The sequence below is a fragment of the Grampus griseus genome (genome assembly GCF_964374135.1).
Source record: "Grampus griseus genome assembly, chromosome: 1".
NCBI lineage: Eukaryota > Metazoa > Chordata > Mammalia > Artiodactyla > Delphinidae > Grampus > Grampus griseus.
In genome coordinates this window covers 56,963,964-56,984,964 of record NC_139017.1, presented here as the reverse complement: position 1 = coordinate 56,984,964, position 21,001 = coordinate 56,963,964, and the positions used below count along the sequence as shown (strand labels likewise).

The 21,001-nt window shown below is 44.6% G+C and overlaps 1 protein-coding gene across 1 annotated transcript in view; it reads right to left on the bottom strand.

The window, feature by feature from the left end:
• Positions 1 to 21,001, bottom strand: part of TNN (tenascin N) — a gene marked incomplete at its 5' end in the record, with an annotated part of 52,289 nt that overhangs the window by 7,797 nt on the left and 23,491 nt on the right. Inside the window, 7 exons of the mRNA XM_082657082.1 lie at positions 3,197 to 3,348; positions 3,803 to 3,935; positions 5,346 to 5,476; positions 7,863 to 8,126; positions 9,344 to 9,607; positions 11,340 to 11,603; positions 14,978 to 15,241. Of these exons, the coding sequence (XP_082513208.1) occupies positions 3,197 to 3,348; positions 3,803 to 3,935; positions 5,346 to 5,476; positions 7,863 to 8,126; positions 9,344 to 9,607; positions 11,340 to 11,603; positions 14,978 to 15,241 (1,472 nt within the window). The remainder of the gene's footprint in view (positions 1 to 3,196; positions 3,349 to 3,802; positions 3,936 to 5,345; positions 5,477 to 7,862; positions 8,127 to 9,343; positions 9,608 to 11,339; positions 11,604 to 14,977; positions 15,242 to 21,001) is intronic.

Genomic DNA, 21,001 nt, shown 5'->3' with positions numbered 1-21,001 from the left:
CATCATGGCGAACAATGAACCACTGCACTAACACTGCTGTTCCCTTTCCCATCTTTTCTCGTGTCCGTCTTTTAGAGACGTCCCCTTCCTTTACTGGCTTCCTTCGTTTCTTTTTTCATTTATTCACTTGTGTAACAATCACTTGTTGAGCATTTGTTAAGGGCTGATTCCAGGGCAAGAATATACAATGCCATTTTACAGATGTGAAAGTTCAGAAAAGCAAACAGCCAGAGTTACACAACTAACTATTCAGTGGCTGATGCAAAGATAAAACACTGCTTCCTCATATTTCCATGAGAAAGTCTGAAAAAACCAGCTCTACTGACCCTGTTGTTCAAAAAGCATGTCGTAAGATTCTGAGGCTGTTAATTTCCTAGCACCTGGGACGACTCCTGTATCACCGACAGTGGCATCCTAGGGCAGAGGTGGGCATCAATGTTTGGTTCCACACACCTTGCATCAAATTCCGTTCCCGCTGATATAATTAGTTATACTGTAAGGTCAGGCTCAAATTTGATCCTGTCCTCCTGGCATTTGGTCTCTATCTCTAATCAGTGAACACAGTGCCCAAGCATTTTTTAATTTGTTTTTTTCTTTGTTTGTGTTACTAATGCTTCAGCTTGGCTAGGGAAACTCCAAAAAATGGTTCTGCTGCTCTTGGCATCACTGTTTACACCCAGCTCTATACTTACTAGCGGTGTCCTTGGGCAAGTTAGTTAACCTTGGCAAGCCTCGCTTCTCTAAACTATTAGAGCAAGATGTTAATAGCCCATTTGCCATTCTCTTAAATCAAGGCTTCAGCAAGGTCACCAATCATGATAAATCATAAAGTATAGAGGCCAGAGTCTGGCACATACATACAGATATAATAAGTGATTGTTAGATCTCAATAAATGTTAGCTTGCATTTTATGATATCAGATTCCAAATGAACGGACCCACGGGGATCATTTGGACATCTTGATCAGTCAGCCTTAACTGACTCAATCAGAATCTAGTCTATTCCCTTCTATGAGGTGAAAATACCTTATAATGAACTACCTGGGGTAACAAAAGCCCCTTAGCAAGTAAGTCTCAAAGGAGAAAAAAATCCCTTTCTGCCTGGTTCTACACAACAGAGCTTCACTGCACCCTAGAACTTACTCACAGTCCTGAATGCCTAAACCAAGAGGAAAAAATGAAAATCTCATTTAAATGCCTGTGGAAAGAGCCTCTCGTGTAGTCCTTAGGACTTACAAGATGGAAAACAAAGACGGAAATATTTGAGACACTTAAGTGTTCCCTGAGGGTCTTCATTCCAGCCTCCCACCCATAGCCTCAGTTAACTCACGGCAGAGTCCTGGCCTGTTAATCAAATTGGGTTTCTGCTGCCTGGGATGGAGAAGAATCCCCTTAAAGGGATTTGAGAAGTTCAATTTAGAAGAGCAATGTATTCATAAGATGATCATCTTTCAATGACAGCAGACTCCTGAACCCCCCAAAACATGGAAACCGTCAGTAAAAGATTTGGTAGAGAAGTTTTCAGGACTCCGTATATTTTCTGGAGTGTGGTAGCTTTGAGGAGAACCCTATAGAATTTCAGTTCATGTATTATCTTCAGGAGTCTGGGTGAGAAAACAAGACTTGGGAGGGGGTGGGGGACTGGCATTGTTTAGAACCCAGAGTGATTCTGTTATTTCTGGAACTGACATCTGTGTTCCAGTAAAGGTCACTTGCATGGGCAAGATGTAGAAGGCAAGATCCTTGAGGTCAGGGACTTCTGTCTGTTGGGTTCACTGCTGGTTCTTGAGTATGTAAAACAGTACTTGACACATAGTAGGCACTCAATAAATATTTGTGGAAAAATCCTGGGTACTCCCAGGCAGACAGACTAGCAGGTCTCTTTCGAAAGGTTGCCTTAGACACACATCTCCTGCCCTGTGCGAGGCTGGCTTTCAGAAAGGTCACATTGGACAGAACAAACATCCTGCCAATGGACATCTATGGGCACAAACGCAGGGAACCGGCTTCAAGCCTGAAGGGACAGAATGCTTAGAGCTACAATGGTGCTGATGAGAAGCAGCAGGTACAGCCCTGTGAGTCTGGTCAGGTGGAAGGCCTCCCATGTTACATTCTGTTCCATTCTTTTTTATAAATCAATCAGGAATTTCCCCCATCCAATCCCATTACTGCCTTTCAGCCATCAGATGCAGCTGTGTGGATCATAAGTTTTCTTCTTTGCTGCTTATTAGATGCTATCATTTTATCGGTGGCTGTTCAAGTGTCTTTGGTCTTGCAGGCCCCTGAGCGAATGTGTAAATGAACATAGTTGGAGCTCTCTGAGCTCGTGCTTTCTCCTCCCCACAGTGAGTGGTGGAAGCACAGTGGGTAGGACTGCAGGCTGGTTTGGAGCAGTGAGGGCCTCTCTCTGTTCGGGTACAGGAAGAAGGGGGTGGGGGAGATGGAAAGATCAGATTGAAACTCTCAAAAGCAGCTCATCATATAATTGGATCATGCAGATGCAGTCAAAGAAGGTACCATGTGGTTTACTGGCCCACAGAGAGCAAAACCTCCACACGGAAGAGGGACGGTCAGAACATTGCCAAGTCTCCTTCTCTCAGGTTTTAGCCTTTCGTATCAAAGTTTCAAAGGCCTTGCTTCTGTACTGTGGAGCCAGGATACAGAACTTGGACAAAGGCTCCAATTCAGAGGACTGAGCCCACAAAGAGGCCATGTGTTTCCATCTTGGATGGCCTGAGATGACCCATTGGGAAGACCAATGACCCAGGAGACTGGAGTCCTAAAATCTGGTCCCAACTTTGTTATTAACTCGTGTGACTTAGCCAAGGCACTTCTCCTCTTGGGCTTCAATTTACCTATAAAATATGAACAATAATCTCTCTCACTTACTCTATAGCTTATGTGTGAGGGTCATGTTTATGCGAGTGCTTTGCACAGAGTAAAATGTAGGTTAACACACATGTAAAGGGCATTAGTAGACAGTGATAAACCCACAAGCCTTCCCAATCATCAGCCTTAGTTTACAAAGCCTGCTCTATCCCAGGAGTGAAGTACTTCGGGCTCTATTCTTCCAGTCGGGTGGGATCTCTTTAAAAACGGCAGCAAGACACCAGAGCTCCTCCCTCCCGTGTATGAAGAAGAAATAGAGCTTCCTGGCCTGAGAAACAAGACACTGCCCAGGGCTCCGTGTGACTCACGATCCAGCCGCCTCCATCCGTGTCCATGTCACAGTATACCTGCAGGGGCCGACTGGCATCCCCGTGCAGGTAGATGGTGTAGAGACCACTGGCGACGTTGCTATTCTGCTGAACTTGACTGCAGTCCGAAGGGTGTGGAAAACGGGCACCAACTGGGAGCCAAGCAGAGGGACAGTGTTGTTAGGAGAAGGGCGAGGGAGGAGGGGAGCGGGGCTTGTCCCCTATTTTAACATTATTATATTTAGAAATTATTTTGGAACCTCCTACTAATTTGCTTCTTCCAACTCTTCACTCACATCTTTTTTTTCTCACTCATTCTGCTCTCATGAAACCCTCCAAATGTATTAGAAATAAGGTCAAGTTCACATCATTTCCTCCTCCTCCGACCCAACTCCCCTCTCACCAAATAACACTATTTCACTCCCCTCCTTCATCTCTCTACCATGGGATGGATTTCTTTTTAACTCATGACCTCACTTCCATTTCCCCCTGTCTAGATAAATCCAGAATCCGGTAGCCACTTGCTCTTCCTTGGACACCTCTTCTGGCCTCTCCAATGCTTGTCCTCCACTGCATTCTTATGCAGAGTGCACGAGCTCACGTTACCTGTGGAAAGGGTGGTGGATGCGCTCCTGCTCCGGCGATCACCCTTAAAGGCAACCAAGGAGACAGGGAGGGTGACACCCTGCTCAAGGCCTTGCAACTCAAACCTCTGGTCCCCTCTTCCAAGCTGCACCTCCTACCAAACAAAGGAGACAGTAGACATTCATTTATCACCCCCAGCACCCTAGGTGTCAAGAGCATTCCCTGGTGCTAATGACAGAAGCTACCTGGGAGGGTAGAGTTTTGTCTCTTTGAGGGCTCATTGGCAACCCAGAATCCAAGTAGGTTCTAGCTGCTTCTCTGAAGGGCTGTGCCGTGGAGATTCAGCACTTCTGGGAGCTCTAGCTGGAAACCAGCACCTGGCACTGCCACTGGGAGAGCACCCACTAGGTGTTCTGGCGACCTCTGCCCCCCAAATACATGCTGGGGCATCAACCTCAGCCACCACTGGAAGCAACAGGCTGGCAACACCAGGCTGAGAAGTTAATGGGGAAGGTGAAGCAGGCTATGGTTATCGGTGAGGCAGGGAGATAGTTGGTTTTTCAATAACCTTTCTTCTGAAACTGTCTTACTTGCTCTATAAACATAGGGTGAACTTTCCCGGCAGGACTGTCATAAGCATTAACTGAGATAATGAATAAATCAAGGGGCCCTTCCTTTTCTCCTTCCTCCCTTCTTTTTTCCTTGTGAAGGAGAGAGAATAATAACTTCCCACTTGGACAAGTTACGAAAATGTGCTGGCCTTCAGATTCCAGACGGGAGGTATAATTCTTGAAGTAAGGGTTAATCAATTCATTCAATAAATATTTATCGAACACCAACCAAGTGCTAAGTTCCAAGCACTTTAGATACAAGGATAGTCAAAACAGACAAAAATTCCCTGTCCTCATGGTGTTAACATTTATTGGGGAAGACAGACATTAAACCAAATAACATGGAGCAGATTGTGTGGCCAGCAGATATGTGACGGTCAGCTAGGAAGGAGGAGGCACAAAGGTTAGTCCTATAAAATGAGACCACACGGGACTTCCCTGGTGGCGCAGTGGTTAAGAATCCGCCTGCCAACGCGGGTTTGAGCTCTGGTCCACGAAGATCCCACATGCCGCGGGAGCAACTAAGCCCATGAGCCACAACTACTGAGCCTGCGCTCTAGAGCCCGCGAGCCTCAACTACTGAAGACCGCGCACCAAGAGCCCGTGCTCTACAACAAGAGAAGACACCGCAATGAGAAGCCCGTGCACTGCAACAAAGAGTAGCCCCCGCTCGCCACAACTAGAGAAAGCCCGAGCGCAGCAACAAAGACCCAACGCAGCCAAAAATAAACAAATAAATAAATTTATTTTTTAAGAAATGAGACCACACGTAAATTGTTCACAGATGACCAAGTTTAGCATTGTCCCTTGCACATAGGTGGTGATCAATAAGGATCAATGCGTTCATCAGCAGGTTGCCATGGGGCCACCTATCAAGCTGGCTGGCCCAAGTGAGTTGCTTCATAGGGAGGCTGGGCAGGGGCAGAAGAGAAAAGACAAGGAGCATCCAGTACCTTGACAGTGCCATCTGGGAATTGGTAGGTCAGAATATAGCCATCGATCTGAGCAGAGGGGGGTGTCCAGGTCAATACCCCACCAGACTGTGTTACAGCAGACGGATGAAGGTTTTGGGGAGGGTCAATGTCTGTATATAAAACACCAAGTAATTATTATTACTAAGGTAATGAGAAAAGGTAATTTTTGAGGTGTTGGCTTATGTTTTCTCCCTATATATTCTCCCATTTTTCTTCCTCCCATCAGGCAGGTAGCAGGCTCCATTCTTTCTTGCCACAAGGCCTTTAGGATCCGTGTTTCTAAAAGTATAAACCCACTGAGGACAAGAGGATTAAGGAACAGGGAGTTGGGTGAGTCCCAGAGGGAGTGAACCTGGGTTCCCACCTCCCCAGCAGATCTCCAGAGAGCAGTGGGTATGAGCAATCTCAATCAGCAGACAGATTCCCTGAGATCGCCGGGCTCCCAAAGTGGCAAGGAAGGATGAGGGAAGGCAGATCTGGAAGGTCCCTGCACACAGAGGCACTCAGCAAACAGCTACCCAGAAGGATGACCGAAATACTGGATGGGACTCCCTGGCCTTGGAAAACCACCCAAGACCTTACATACAGCCCTGGGGAAGGAGCCTGACACTAAGTTTCCTGAGATTTCCAACTAACCAGCAGAATGGGAGCTTATGATGGAAATTAAGTTGGTATAGAAATATAAAGTTTGGGGAATTCCCTGGCAGTTCAGTGGTTAGAACTCCATGCTTCCACAGAAGGGGTCCCAGGTTTGATCCCTGGTCAGGGAACTAAGATCCCACAAGCCCCATGGTGGCATAGCCAAAAATAAAAAAATAAAATAAATAAATAAAGTTCTATGCCTTATATAACTAAGTATGCAGTCTAAGATGCATACCCTGTACAGAATGCGGAAGCGGGGAAGGTGCTTGTATGAAGGAGGAGAGAAAGGAGAAAAGGGTAGTAGAGATGTAGGAAAACCAGAGGTTTCTTCTGGCTCCTATGCACTTTCCCACTCAAACACCAGAGGGAAAGTGTGGGTGTGTGTGCACTGTAGACCAGGAAAACTAAATCTCAGCAAAAATTCTAGTCAACGCCACAATAATTGGTCAGATTCTTTTAACCAAACAAGATATGAATGGAAATTTCCATTTTGAAAAATCATTATCATAGGAGGTGATTTTAATTTAGAAGTTTCCAAAAAAGATGTCTCCAAGCTATTTTCTACCCAGTAGCATTTCAGCTGAGAACTGGATTGCAGTAGTTTAATAGAAATCAGGCAGCTATCGCTTTGAATTAGGATATTTTGACAAATTTTGAGCTTCTGTAACATCAGCTTAGTGTGACTTTCTAAAACATAATATCTGGTATGGATTTTCTTCCATCCATCACACGGAAAAACTGAATTTCCTGCTTTCAAAATCAAAGCAAAACCTTAACTATTTAAATATCTCAAGTTGGCTTCTGCCACCTCTTTGACTGCCCACCCATCCCTGGGTTATGAACTTCAGATGTCGTCTTAGTTATTTCCACATTTCTGCAAAGTAGAAAGAGGAAATATTTTTGTCTTTAAAAATGGGGAAAGTGAAGCAAAGAGAAGATGAAGAAGGAAGAGTGGAAGGAAGGAATAAAGGAAAGAAGAAGAGACAGGAAGACAGAGAGAGAGGGGAAGGAGGAATGGAGGGAAGGGGAGGGGAGAAGGAAGGAGGAAGGTGCTGGTTGCCTTGGGAGAGAGGCACTGGATGTCAGCACTGGGATGTGGGCAAGAGTTTTTCTTTCTACATATCTTTGTTTAGTTTGAAAAATTTTACTGTCAGCATGTATTACTTTTTTGATTAAAAACTTCTGTTCATTGCAACTAACAAAAATAATAAAGGAATCAAGGCACCTCTAATGCCAGTGGCCACGCATGGCGTACTCGGCCACACAGGGGACGGCCCAGGCCTTGCCCAGACTGTCTAAAGAGGCCCACGGATGTCAGGGTGGGCTCAGTGATCCCGTCAGGTCCCTCTGAGGCCTGATCGTGGTGATGCTCGGCGACACCAGGGGCCTCATCACGCACAGAAAAGACAAGCAGTCCAGGCCCCATTGGTCGCCTACTGTAGTAAGGGGATGAAGATGCTCCACCACTGCCCCCAGTCTGGAGATGGAAGCAGAAGAGGCTCCTTGCCTCCCTCCTCCCTAAACGGAGGCCCAGCCAGGTTCTCATAGCCAGGGCAGAGAGTCTGGGAGCTGGGCTGGGTGAGGCAGGGTAGGAAGGGAGGCTACCTTTTGCACATCCATCTTGAAGAGTTACACAGTCTTACTTTCACAGCACTTCCTCTACGCTCTTTCATCTTCATCTGAACTGTCCTGTCAACATACATTACCTTAAAAAGGTGAAAAGGGAAGCACTTTGAAGAATGCCCACAGGTGAAAAACTGTGTTCCCTGCTCCCCTCCCCAGCCGATGTGGAGGAAGACTGTTTCCTGATAGGAGTGAAGAGTTTGATGCCCCTCCCGTCGTCCCTGACAGTACCTGTCGGGGCCGTGGTGTTGGCCTTCCTGCTCTCCCGGTCCCCCTTCTGGGCCCACACGTGCACCGTGTACTCCACGCCCGGCCTCAGGCCCGTCAGGACGGCGCTGCTCTGCTCCTTCCCCACCGGGACCTCCCCGGAGTCTCCTTCAGCAGAGGTGTAGCTCACCAGGTACCTGTCAATCACGGCGTGCACCGGGTCCCAGGAGATGGTGGCCGTGTTCTCTGTCACCTGGTCGGTCACCAGGTTTTTGGGGCTGTCAATGTCTGAAAGGAAAAATGCTGATCAGTATGCACTATTTATAGGCCCCAGAGTGCAGAAGCTCACAGCCATTTTTCTTGGGGTGACACCCTTTCATGTTTTGTGGTTTTTCCATCTTGCATGCTCTAACTGCATCATGGACATATGTCTTCTCTCCCCAGGAAGACTTTGACTCCTCAAAGAGAAGGCACAGTAGACCAAAGTCTAAGCATCTATACTCTTACCTCTACCAAGAGTTTAGCAAAACAAATTTCTTTTTTCGTTTAATAAGCATATGTCAAAACACCCACTAGATGTAAGGCATGGGACCAGGCAGGGTGCAGGGTCCAGTTCAAGAAGACATGGTCTCTACTCACAAGCAGCTAATATTGATAATTTTGTTTCTAGCATCATGTCAACGAAGACCTCCCATTTCCTACAAGAAGATTCTACTAGCCAGGTGCAAAGGTAAGCTCCCAGAGGAAGAGGGCTGTATTCTACTCCCTCGGGGTTCCCACTGCCTAGTAAGGAAAAGGGCCCATGGAAAATGCTCAATATGTGTTGTTAAACAAATCAGCAAAATTAAAATCGAGTTTTAATATCCTTTAGCATATATAGATTCACTTGTAATGATGGTTTGCTGGCTAAATCATGGTACAGAAATATGATCGTACATCTCTTTCACAATAAAATGAGAATATAACCTAGAAATTATACCTGAAAAAAACGCAATATTGTAAATCAACTATACTTCGATTAAGAAAAAGAGCATAACATAGAAATTACTCTTATCCTCCAAACTAGAATTATCATATGATTCATTTACAGTAAAGTAAACCACATACAACTACTCACTCTGGTGGATGTAAAGTCTACTTTTTTGAAGTTGAATTTTGAACATATTATGATTAATATTAATGACATTTCAATTCATTCCCTGTTTCCAATCACAAACTCAATAGGAGACCCTCAATACTGAACAAAAGATTCACACATTCAGAGGAACAGTGGCTGGACATACCGTGCAGTCATGGCAGACTTGTAGCTTGGAGACTGCCAGGTGGACCTGACTTGTAAAGTTAAAGGGAAATAAGAGATGGCTTGTAGTCTATGATGAAGGAACACCATCATGCTCTTCAATAAATCATCAACTCTGCCAGTGTGAGTTCAGGAAAACAAAACATGACCAGCCGTAGGCCTAACAGGACAGGGCTTATGTTCCCGAAGAAAGATGCTCCATTACCTGTCGGGGTCGTGGTGTCGGCCTTCCTGCTCTCCCGGTCCCCCTTCTGGGCCCACACGTGCACCGTGTACTCTACACCCGGCCTCAGGCCCGTCAGGACGGCGCTGCTCTGTTCCTTCCCCACCGGGACCTCCCCGGAGTCTCCTTCAGCAGAGGTGTAGCGCACCAGGTACCTGTCGATGATGGCCTGCACCGGGTCCCAGGAGACGGTGGCCGTGTTCTCTGTCACCTGGTCGGTCACCAGGTTTTGGGGGCTGTCAATGTCTGAAAGGAAAAGTGCACTATTAATAAGCACCAAGGAGTGAGACGATGCTTCTTGGGTGAGGTAGCCTCCGTTCTAACGGTTTTCCCATCTCCTTTGTGGATTTTCAGTTGCTTCATGGACGTAGATCTCACCACAGCTGGACTCTTGGATCCTCAAGGAGGCAGCACAGGACAGCAGAATGAGCACTAGGTCAGAGTCACAGGAGCTACAATCCAGTCCCAGCCCGAGAGGCAGAGTGGAGGAGCAGGTGGAGCCTTGGGCTGGAGCCAGGGAACTAGGCCCAGCTCTGCCATCAGCCAGCGGTGGCCCTGGACAACTCTGCTGCCTCTGGCTGGGTCTCCACTCCTCATTTGTAAAATGTGGGTCTTGCCAAACAGATTTTAAGGTACCATAATATTCCATGAATATTCCGCAAATCTGACTCCATGAATCATCAGCTAACTTTGTGAACTGTAGAAATCATTCACTTCTCTGTATCTGAGGTTTCTCAACTGTAAAATGGGCATATTGATTCTTGCTCTACCCATCCCAACAAAGTCCTCTGAGTACCAACTAAATGAGGAATATAATTCTCATTCCTTGCTGGTAGGAATGTAAAATAGTGCCACCGCTCTGGAAACAATTTGGCAGCTCCTCAAAAAGTTAAACATAGAATTACCATATGGCCGAGGATTCCACTCCAAAGTACATAGCCAGAAGAATTGAAAACATATGGCCATACAAAAATTTGTACACAAAAACTTGTAGCGTCATTATTTATAATAGCCAAAAAGTGGAAACAACCCAAATGCTCATAAACTGACAAATGGATAAACAAAATGTATTATAACCATATAATGGAATATTATTCAGCAATAAAGTGAAATATTGACACAAGCTACAACATGGATGAACCTTGAAAATATTATGCTTAGTGAATGAAGCCAGTCACAAAAGGCCACATATTATATGAATCTATTTATATGAAATGTCCAGAATAAGGAAATCTCTAGAGATAGAAAGTAGTAGTTTCCTAAGGCTGGGGGAAGTAGGGATGGGACAGACTGCTAATGGTATGGGGTTAGCTTCTGGGGTGATGAAAATATTCTGAATTAGATAGTGGTGATGGTTGCACTACTCTGCACATACTAAAAACGACTGAATTACACACTTTAAAAGGGTAGATTTCATAGTATGTAAATTATAACTCAATAAGTCTGTTCTTAAAAAATGAGGAAACAGAGATGAAAGAACTTTACAAAGTATGAACCGTTACTGTATAAAAATGCAAGCTTAGGATCCTCAGAACAGAGCACACAGTACTCAAAGAGGATTTATCCATTAAGACAGCAATAACACCTCCCTGTTCCAAACAGATTACAGCAAAAGCCATTTTCCTAAAGTACTTAGCTCACAGATCCTAACATGTGGTTTCTTTTTATTTCTTCCCTTTCAAGAAGAAATATTTAATGATTGATCACAAAGGAAATATGCAATTGGAGGAACGGTCGGTGGATAAAACCAATCACCATTTACCTTCACAAGATCAAAGTGCGAGGCCAAGTATGAGCTCTTCATTATGATATAATGTGTAAAAACAGAGTGAGGGTTGGTGTGTGGTTTGACAGGAGTCTACCATCCTGCTCTTCCATAAATCATCAATTCTGCCAGTTTTAGAACAGAAAAACAAAACTTGACCTGCCATAGACAGTATGACAGGGCTTACATTTTCAAAGAACAATGTTCCATTACCTGTTGGAGCCTTGGTGTCGGCCTTCCTGCTCTCCCGGTCCCCCTTCTGGGCCCACACGTGCACCATGTACTCCACGCCCGGCCTCAGGCCCGTCAGGACGGCGCTGCTCTGCTCCTTCCCCACCGGAACCTCCCCGGAGTCTCCTTCAGCAGAGGTGTAGCGCACCAGGTACCTGTCGATGATGGCCTGCACCGGGTCCCAGGAGACGGTGGCCGTGTTCTCTGTCACCTGGTCGGTCACCAGGTTTTGGGGGCTGTCGATTTCTTTGTAAAAAGGAAAGGCTGAATTTTAGAGCCAAGCAGGGACATCCCACCTCCTCCTCATCATTCACGTTATCTTTATTAACAATACAATTCCATTGAAAACATTTTCCAGGGAAACAAGCCACTGGATATTAAAACAGGAAGGAATTAGATCTTCTCCAAATGTATCAACATGGAAATTTTCTGTCCTTCTAGTTCCCACGTGATAAAAATCTCCTGAGCAACAAGATAAGCCACCCAAATGGAGACTGAAACAACCTCTTTTGTTATCTCCATGGTATCTAGCTATTTTGTTTCACAGAATTTGAGAGCTGAGAAGTTACATCTTTCAAGCTCTTCTCTTGTATAAAAGGGGAGGAGAAGGGAGACCCAGTGAAATGAAAAGACTCCGAGATCCAACTGTTTTCTTGTGTTAAAACCTAGACGAGTTTCCTCTGAATTTTGAGCCCTCCCACCTTCTCAAGGCCTTTGTTCCCTTTCACCTACCCTCTTACCTGCAGCATCAATCTCTCCTCCTCTACCATTATTCCCAGACAAACAAGCTCTAGATCTCTCATCCCCCTGCTCAACTGACAAGCTTCTCAGGAGAACCGTCTGCATATCTCAGTTTCACTCCTCTCCTCCCATTCACTCCTCAGCTCAGTGAAGCTTGGCATTTTCTACAGCACAGCACTACAACTGCTAGCCTAGGTCACCAACAACTCCATGTTGCCAAATCCTATGGACACTTGCCATCCTCGCGTTGCTCGACCTTTGAGCAGCATTTGTCAGAGCTGAGCCACTCCCTCTGCCTTGAAACACTCTCGGCTCTTGACTTTCATGACTACACACTCCCCTGGGTTTCTCCTAACCCCTAACTCCTCCTCTTCAGTCTCCTTCATCAGCAGCCTGAAAATGTCGGGGTGCCCAAGGTTTCCTCTCTTCCTCTCTCCCTACAGGTGATCTCACCCATGTCCACAGCTTTCAATCCCAGCCAGATGCTCACAGCTCCCCAGTATGTATTAACTCTGAGTCCTTGACTTGTATCTACAACAGCATATCCACCACATTGCCTAGCATGTATTAGACACTCAATAAATATTTGTTGAATCAATAAATAAGTCACTCAATTAACCAAGGAATCTCATGAGTATCTCAAGCTCAAATATCTAAACGTCTTAACGTTCCTCCTCAAACCTATTTATCGCTCAGAAAATGATGCCCCAATCATCCATGTTACTCAAGTCAGAAACACAGGTCATACTTGGTCCCTCACTTTCTTCCTGTCCCACACCTCATCCATCAACAAATACTGTCATTTATGCCTCCCAAATATGTGCCCAGATATCTCCTTTTCTCATCCCTACTGCCATCACACTTGTCCAAGTCATCACCACCTCTCCCCCGACTTTACTAAACTTCCCCCTTCTACCCTTATCATCTCTTCCATTTATTCTCCTCTGGCGTGAATAACTGTTTAACAATGAATATCGCATCATGCCACTCTTCTTCTAATAAGTGTAGCACGCTCCCTCTTTGAAGCACCGTGTGGTCTTGTATGATCTGACCCTTCTTCCTTCCCCCATCGTCTCATGCCACTCTCTCTCCCATCCTCAATGCTCCAGCAACACCAGCCTCCTTTCAGTTCTTCAGCCATCTCATGCTGTTCCAGCTCAGGACCATCACACATATTCTTCCCAAAATGGCTAGTTTTCCCCAATACACATTCTCCCCTTCCTCTGCAAGCACACTGCCCAACAGATCTCTCTGCAACGATGGGAATAGTCCATAATCTGCACTGCCCAATACAGTAGCAATTAGTCACATGTGGCTACTGACTATTGGAAATGTGGCTAGTATCACTGAGGGAATAATTTTTAAATTTCTGTTAATTAATTAAAATTTAGAGCTTCCCTGGTGGCACAGTGGTTGAGAGTCCACCTGCCGATGCAGGGGACACGGGTTCGTGCCCCAGTCCGGGAAGATCCCACATGCCGCGGAGCGGCTGGCCCCGTGGCCCATGACCGCTGAGCCTGCGCGTCTGGAGCCTGTGCTCCGCAATGGGAGAGGCCACAACAGTGAGAGGCCCACATACCGCAAAAAAAAAAAAAAAAAAAAATTAAAGAGCCACATGTAGCTAGTGGCCACTGTTTTGGGTGGGATAGTAGAACAGAATTGTAAGCTGGGCACACAGCCCTCCAGCTAAAGACTTCATTTCCCAGCCCCCCTTGTACTGAGGTCTGGCACTGTGTCTTGGATCTGGCCGGTGGAATGTGAGAAGTGATGTGTGCAGTGCAGTCATGCTCTTCCCTTTCCATTACCCTTTCCACTGGCTGGAGTGAGGATAGGTGATGACCATGTAGATGCAGGCAACTCCCTGGGAATGGCTGAGCAACAATACGGAAGGAGCATAGGTCTCCTGTACCATGGAACTACCCTATCAGCCTTGGTCCCTTACACTCTGACCATTCCACAAGAGAGAAGTAAACTTCTTTCTTATTTAAGCCACGGTTATTTGGGTGTTTCTGTCAATGTGTATCTTAACTATTGCTCCCCCATTCCATCCTTGCCCTGTTATTCTCTACACCTACACCATGTTTATCTTGTTCATAGAACTTATTATAATTTATACTTATAAATGTGTTTGCTTGTTGATTGTCTTTCCCACTGGACTTCAAGAGAGTAGGAAACGTATTTATTTTGTTCACTGCTGTAGCCGAGGCCTGGCACTTATAAATATTCATTAAAATTTAGCTACATGGGGCTTCCCTGGTGGCACAGTGGTTGAGAGTCCGCCTGCTGATGCAGGGCACACGGGTTCGTGCCCCGGTCCGGGAAGATCCCACATGCCGTGGAGCGCCTGGGCCCGTGAGCCATGGCCGCTGAGCCTGCGCATCCGGAGCCTGTGCTCCGCGACGGGAGAGGCCACAACAGTGAGAGGCCCGTGTACCGCAAAAAAAATGATAATAATAATTTAGCTACATGTTGAAATGAACACAGAGCTCCAGCTGCCAAGGGTAACACTTGTTCCTTTAAACTAAGCACCATATATTAAGTAAAAAATAAAACAACTTGCCACAAAAAAGTACTTTAACCCAGTGTTTTTAAGAATTTTATATTGGCTTTACCTAATTCCCTATGATTTCCTATAACTGATTAAAAACACAGGCTTTGGAAAACACTTTAAAGACATTCATGGAACTGCTCAGTACTGAGCCCATAACTGTGCTTTGTTCTTTCTTTAGGTGAACAGAGTTTTTTTTACAGCAAACTCTCCTAAAATAGTCTACAGTCCTTGAGGTCATGGGCCACAAAAGCAGCAGTGCCATAATTCAACAGTAGGAGATCAGCCCACAGTAAACACCCTACTTTGCTTTTCTCTTCTCTCCTGTTACCTGTCAGGGCCGTGGTGTCGGCCTTCCTGCTCTTCCGGTCCCCCTTCTGGGCCCACACGTGCACCGTGTACTCCACGCCCGGCCTCAGGCCCGTCAGGACAGCGCTGCTCTGCTCCTTCCCCACCAGGACCTCCCCGGAGTCTCCTTCAGCAGAGGTGTAGCGCACCAGGTACCTGTCAATCACAGCCTGCACTGGGTCCCAGGAGACGGTGGCCGTGTTCTCTGTCACCTGGTCGGTCACCAGGTTTTTGGGGCTGTCAATGTCTGAAAGGAAAATGAGGATCAATAAACACTATTACTAGAGTGAGACCTTGTGGCCATGCTGTTTGGGCTGGGGTAGCTTCCTCTTCTTAGAATCTTCCTATCTCACATGTCAGTTTTCAGTTGTTTCGTGGGTGTAGATCTCTTTCTACATCTGGACTTGTGGGTTTTCAAGGCGGCAGAACAGGACAGCAGAATGAACAGTAGGACCAGAGTCAGAAGAGCTGTGGCCCTGGACAACTCTGCTGCCTCTGGCTGGGCTTCAGTTTCTTGATCTGTAAATCTGGACTTCAGGTTGGATGGACTCCAAGATTCCTTCGAGAACTAATGTTCCATGCATGCATCTCATTTCAAACATTACTAACTTGTTTTGTGAACTTGGGCAAGGCACTTCACTTCTCCACATTCGTAACATTGAGCTGTTAATAGTTATTGTACATATCTCTCTGAGTAGTTCTGAAAACCAAGACAAAAAATGTCATGTAGAAAGGGGCCTTGAGGGCTTCCCTGGTGGTGCAGTGGTTAAGAATCCGCCTGCCAATGCAGGGAACACGGGTTCGAGCCCTGGTCCGGGAAGATCCCACATGCCGTGGAGCAAGTAAGCCTGGGCACCACAACTACTGAGCCCGCATGCCACAACTACTGAAGCCTGTGTGCCTAGAGCCCGTGCTCTGCTACAAGAGAAGCCACCGCAATGAGAAGCCTGTGCACCGCAACGAAGAGTAGCCCCCACTCGCTGCAACTAGAGAAAGCCCGTGCACAGCAATGAAGGCCCAATGCAGCCAAAGATAAATAAATAAACAAATAAATAAGAAGAAAGGGGCCTTGAAAATATTAAAGTATCACAGTGCTTATAGGAAAAAAAGGCAGGCAGAAATAATATTAGTGTGTACCCTGTAGAGATGGGTATTATGTGAGTTAATAACATGCCCCTTATGACAGCTCCTGGCACAGAGTGGATGCCCAATGACCATATGCTATTTTAGATGATATCAGTTTGTTGATATTTTATGAATGTACAGGATTATGTTCCTCCATACTACACACAGGGAAGGTGTTAGAATATGTATTCACCAAGAAAATAATAGCGTTTCTTTGTTCCACATACAGGCATACCTCATTTTACTGTGCTTCTCTTTATTATGCATCAAAGACATTGCACTTTTTACAAATTGAGAGTTTGTGGCAACCCTGTATCCAGCAAGTCTACTGGCACCATTCTGCATGTGCCAATAGCATTTGCTCACTTTGTGTCTCTGTGTCACATTTTGGTAATTCCCATAATATTTCAAACTTTTTCATTATTATTTTATTTGTTATGGTAATCTGTGATCAGTGATCTTTGATGTTACTACAATTTACTGAAGGCTTACATGATGATTAATATTTTTTAGCAATAAAATATTTTTAAACTAAGCTTTTTTAGACATAACACTATGGCACACTTAATAGATACAGTGCAATGTAAACGCAACTTTTATATGTACTGGGAAACAAAAAATTCATGTGACTTTTTGTACTGTGATGTTCACTTTATTGTGTTCGTCTGGAAGCGAACTCACGACATCTCTGAGGTATGCCTATAGTTCACTGCAAAAGCCATTACCCTAAGGTCCTATCACATATATGCAACAGTATGTTCAAGTGGGACTATTCTTATCTTGGTTTAGGCTGTGACCCCCAAGAAAATTGGTATTTACTTTCCAACCTGAGGGCCCACAGCCAAGGCAGGACCAACAGTTTTGTGACCTTTGATTGACCAACCAACTCCAGACTACGAAAGAGCCTGGAGAGTACAAACAGGTGGGACTTAAAAGAGTGGATTTCTTTGGAGAGAGTTATACCGTGAGTCCCATGGGTGAGAGCCAAGCCTCGAATAAGCAGTTGCAATGGGATCCCTTACAGAGCTGCTTATATATACTCCAGAGCAAAAGTTCTCAACCAGGGGTGATCAGCAATGTCTGAAGATATTTTTGGTTCTCTCAGTTCAGTGTGGAATGGGGAGGCTCATGGCATCAAATGGGTAGAGGTCAGGGATGCAGCTAAACATCCTACAATGCACAAGACAGACCCCTGCAACAAAGAATTATCAACAGTGCCAAGGTTGAGAAACCCTGCCCAAAGCTTGGGGAACACCGTGGGCTGGTGTCTGACATGTGCCTAAAATATCTGAGAGGTGAGAAAACAGCTGGTTGTGCTGCTGCAGAGCAACAAGAGGCTGCAGCATTGCAACAGACCCATACATCTGGCTGCATGGACAAAGGATGCGTGTGTGTTCCCCATGGACCAGATGTGGGCTGAAGAAAGGAAAGCCCACCTGGGACTGTTTTAGAAGCTGTCCAAGAGGATCACCCAGAGGGGTGAGGTGGGCTCACCTCACGCCTCACCAGAGAAGGGCACTGGAGGGCACCCCCAGATGTATGGGCAGAGGGGAGTAGGAGACCAGTAGGAGACATGCATGTATCTACAGAATCACTACAGTGAAAGAGGACAGATGAGGTGTCTCTGAAGAACACAAGGAAGTGTTCCATGAAGGAAAAGTTAGTTTTAACCCTTGTTAGGCCCCATGACAGACCCAAGCCAGCTGTGACTATTACTGTCAAGCAAGATCCCTCATCTCTCCTCCTCCCGACACCCCTTACCTCCCACATACCAAACATAAATGGGTCAGGAACTCGAGTTAGCACTCTGGAAGGACAGTGCTTAAAGAATAGACTGGAAATACAAGAGAAGCCGAGCACGCCCCCTTCAACGGCAGGCAGTTAGCCCACAAATGGCCCAAGCTGATGGAGAGGAGCAGGTTTAAAGTTACATAAAGTATGTACAAGTACATGGATGTAGACGTCTTAATTACTAAAATGATACATATTGGATGCTAAAAGTGACTAGACATTTGCTTAGTTTGAGCTAATAAAACGTTATAATTTCTGCATAAAACGCTCATCCAAAGAGCAGAAACAAAAATAAGCACCACAGAAAGGCTTTATTTATTTATTTAACATCTTTATTGGAGTACAATTGCTTTACAATGGTGTGTTAGTTTCTGCTGTGTAACAAATTGAATCAGCCATCCATATACATATATCCCCATATCTCCTCCCTCTTGCATCTCCCTCCCACCCTCCCTTTCCCATCCCTCTAGGTGGACACAAAGCACCGAGCTGATCTCCCTGTGCTATGCGGCTGCTTCCCACTAGCTATCTATTTTACATTTGGTAGTGTATATATGTCAATGCTACTCTCTCACTTCGTCCCAGTTTACCCTTCCTTCTCCCCGTGTCCTCAAGTCCATTCTCTACATCTGCGCCTTTATTCCTGTCCTGGCCCAAGGTTCTTCAGAACCTTTTTTTTTTTTTTTGTAGATTCCATATATATGTGTTAGCATATGGTATTTGTTTTTCTCTTTCTGACTTACTTCATTCTGTATGACAGTCTCTAGGTCCATCCACCTCACTACAAATAACTCAATTTCATTTCTTTTTATGGTTGAGTAATATTCCATTGTATATATGTGCCACATCTTCTTTATCCATTCATCTGTCAATGGACACTTAGGTTGCTTCCATGTCTTGGCTATTGTAAATAGAGCTGCAATGAACACTATGGTACATGATTCTTTTTGAATCATGGTTTTCTCAGGGTATATGCCTAGTAGTGGGATTGCTAGGTCATATGGTAGTTCTATTTTTAGTTTTTTAAGGAATCTCTATACTGTTCTCCATAGTGGCTGTATCAATTTACGTTCCCACAAACTGTGCAAGAAGGTTCCCTTTTCTCCACACCCTCACCAGCATTTATTGTTTGTAGATTTTTGATGATGGCCATTCTGACCAGTGTGAGATGATACCTCATTGTACTGTTAATTTGCATTTCTCTAATGATTAGTGATGTTCAGCATCTTTTCATCTGTTTATTGGCAATCTGTATATCTTCTCTGGAGAAATGTCTGTTTAGGTCTTCTGCCCACTTTTGGATTGGGTTGTTTGTTTTTTTGATTTGAGCTGCATGAGCTGCTTGTATATTTTAGATATTAATCCTTTGTCCATTGCTTCGTTTGCAAATATTTTCTTCCATTCTGAGGGTTGCCTTTTCGTCTTATGGTGTCCTTTGCTGTGCAAAAGCTTTTAAGTTTCATTTGGTCCCATTTGTTTTTGTTTTTATTTCCATTTCTCTAGGAGGTGGGTCAAAAAGGATCTTGCTGTGATTTATGTCATAGAGTGTTCTGCCTATGTTTTCCTCTAGAGTTTTACAGTGTCTGGACTTACATTTAGGTCTTTAATCCATTTTGAGGGTTTTTTTGTGTATGGTGTTGGGGAATGTTCTAATTTCATTCCTTTCCATGTACCTGTCCAGTTTGCCCAGCACCACTTATTGAAGAGACTGTCTTTTCTCCATTGTATATTCTTGCCTCCTTTATCAAAGATAAGGTGACCATATGTGCATGGGTTTTTCTCTGGGCTTTCTATCCTGTTCCATTGATATATATTTCTGTTTTTGTGCCAGTACCATACTGTCTTGATTACTGTAGCTTTGTAGTATACTCTGAAGTCAGGGAGCCTGATTCCTCCAGCTCCGTTTTTCTTTCTCAAGATTGCTTTGGCTATTCAGGGTCTTTAGTATTTCCATATATATTTTGAAATTTTTTGTTCTAGTTCTGTGAAAAATGTCATTGGTAGTTTGATAGGGATTGCACTGAATCTGTAGACTGCTTTGGGTAGTATAATCATTTTCACATTGTTTATTCTTCCAATCCAAGAACATAGTATATCTCTCCATCTGTCTGTACCATCTTTAATTTCTTTCATCAGTGTCTTACAGTTTCCTGCATACAGCTCTTTTGTCTCCTTAGGTAGGTTTATTCCTAGGTATTTTATTCTTTTATTGCAATGGTAAATGGGAGTGTTTCCTTAATTTCTCTTTCAGATTTTTCACCATTGAAAAATGATGAATGTGTATAGGACTGCAAGAGATTTCTGTGCATTAATTTTGTATCCTGCTACTTTACCAAACTCATTGATTAGCTCCAGTAGTTTTCTGGTAGCCTCTTTAGGATTCTTTATGTATAGTATCATGTCATCTTCAAACACTGACAGCTTTACTTCTTCTTTTCTGATTTGGATTCCATTTATTTCTTTTTCTTCTATGATTGCTGTGGCTAAAACTTCCAAAACTATGTTGAATACTAGTGGTGAGAGTGCACAACCTTGTCTTGTTCATGATCTTAGAGGAAATGGTTTCAGTTTTTCACCATTGAAATGATGTTGGCTGTGGGTTTGTCATACTTGGCCTTTATTATGTTGAGGTAAGTTCCCTCTATGCCTACTTTCTGGAGGGTTTTTATCATAAATGGGTGTTGAATTTTGTCGAAAGCTTTTTCCACATCTATTGAGATGATCATATGGTTTTTCTCCTTCAATTTGCTAATACGGTTTATCACGTTGATTGATTTGCATATATTGAAGAAACCTTGCATTCCTGGGATAAACCCCACTTGATCATGGTGTATGATCCTTTTAATGTGCTGTTGGATTCTGTTGCTAGTATTCTATTGAGGATTTTTGCATCTATGTTCATCAGTGACATTGGCCTGTAGTTTTCTTTCTTTGTGACATCTTTGTCTGGTTTTGGTATCAGGGTGGTGGTGGCCTCATAGAATGAGTTTGGGAGTGTTTCTCCCTCTGCTATATCTTGGAAAAGTTTGAGAAGGATAAGTGTTAGCTCTTCTCTAAATATTTGATAGAATTTACCTGTGAAGCCATCGGG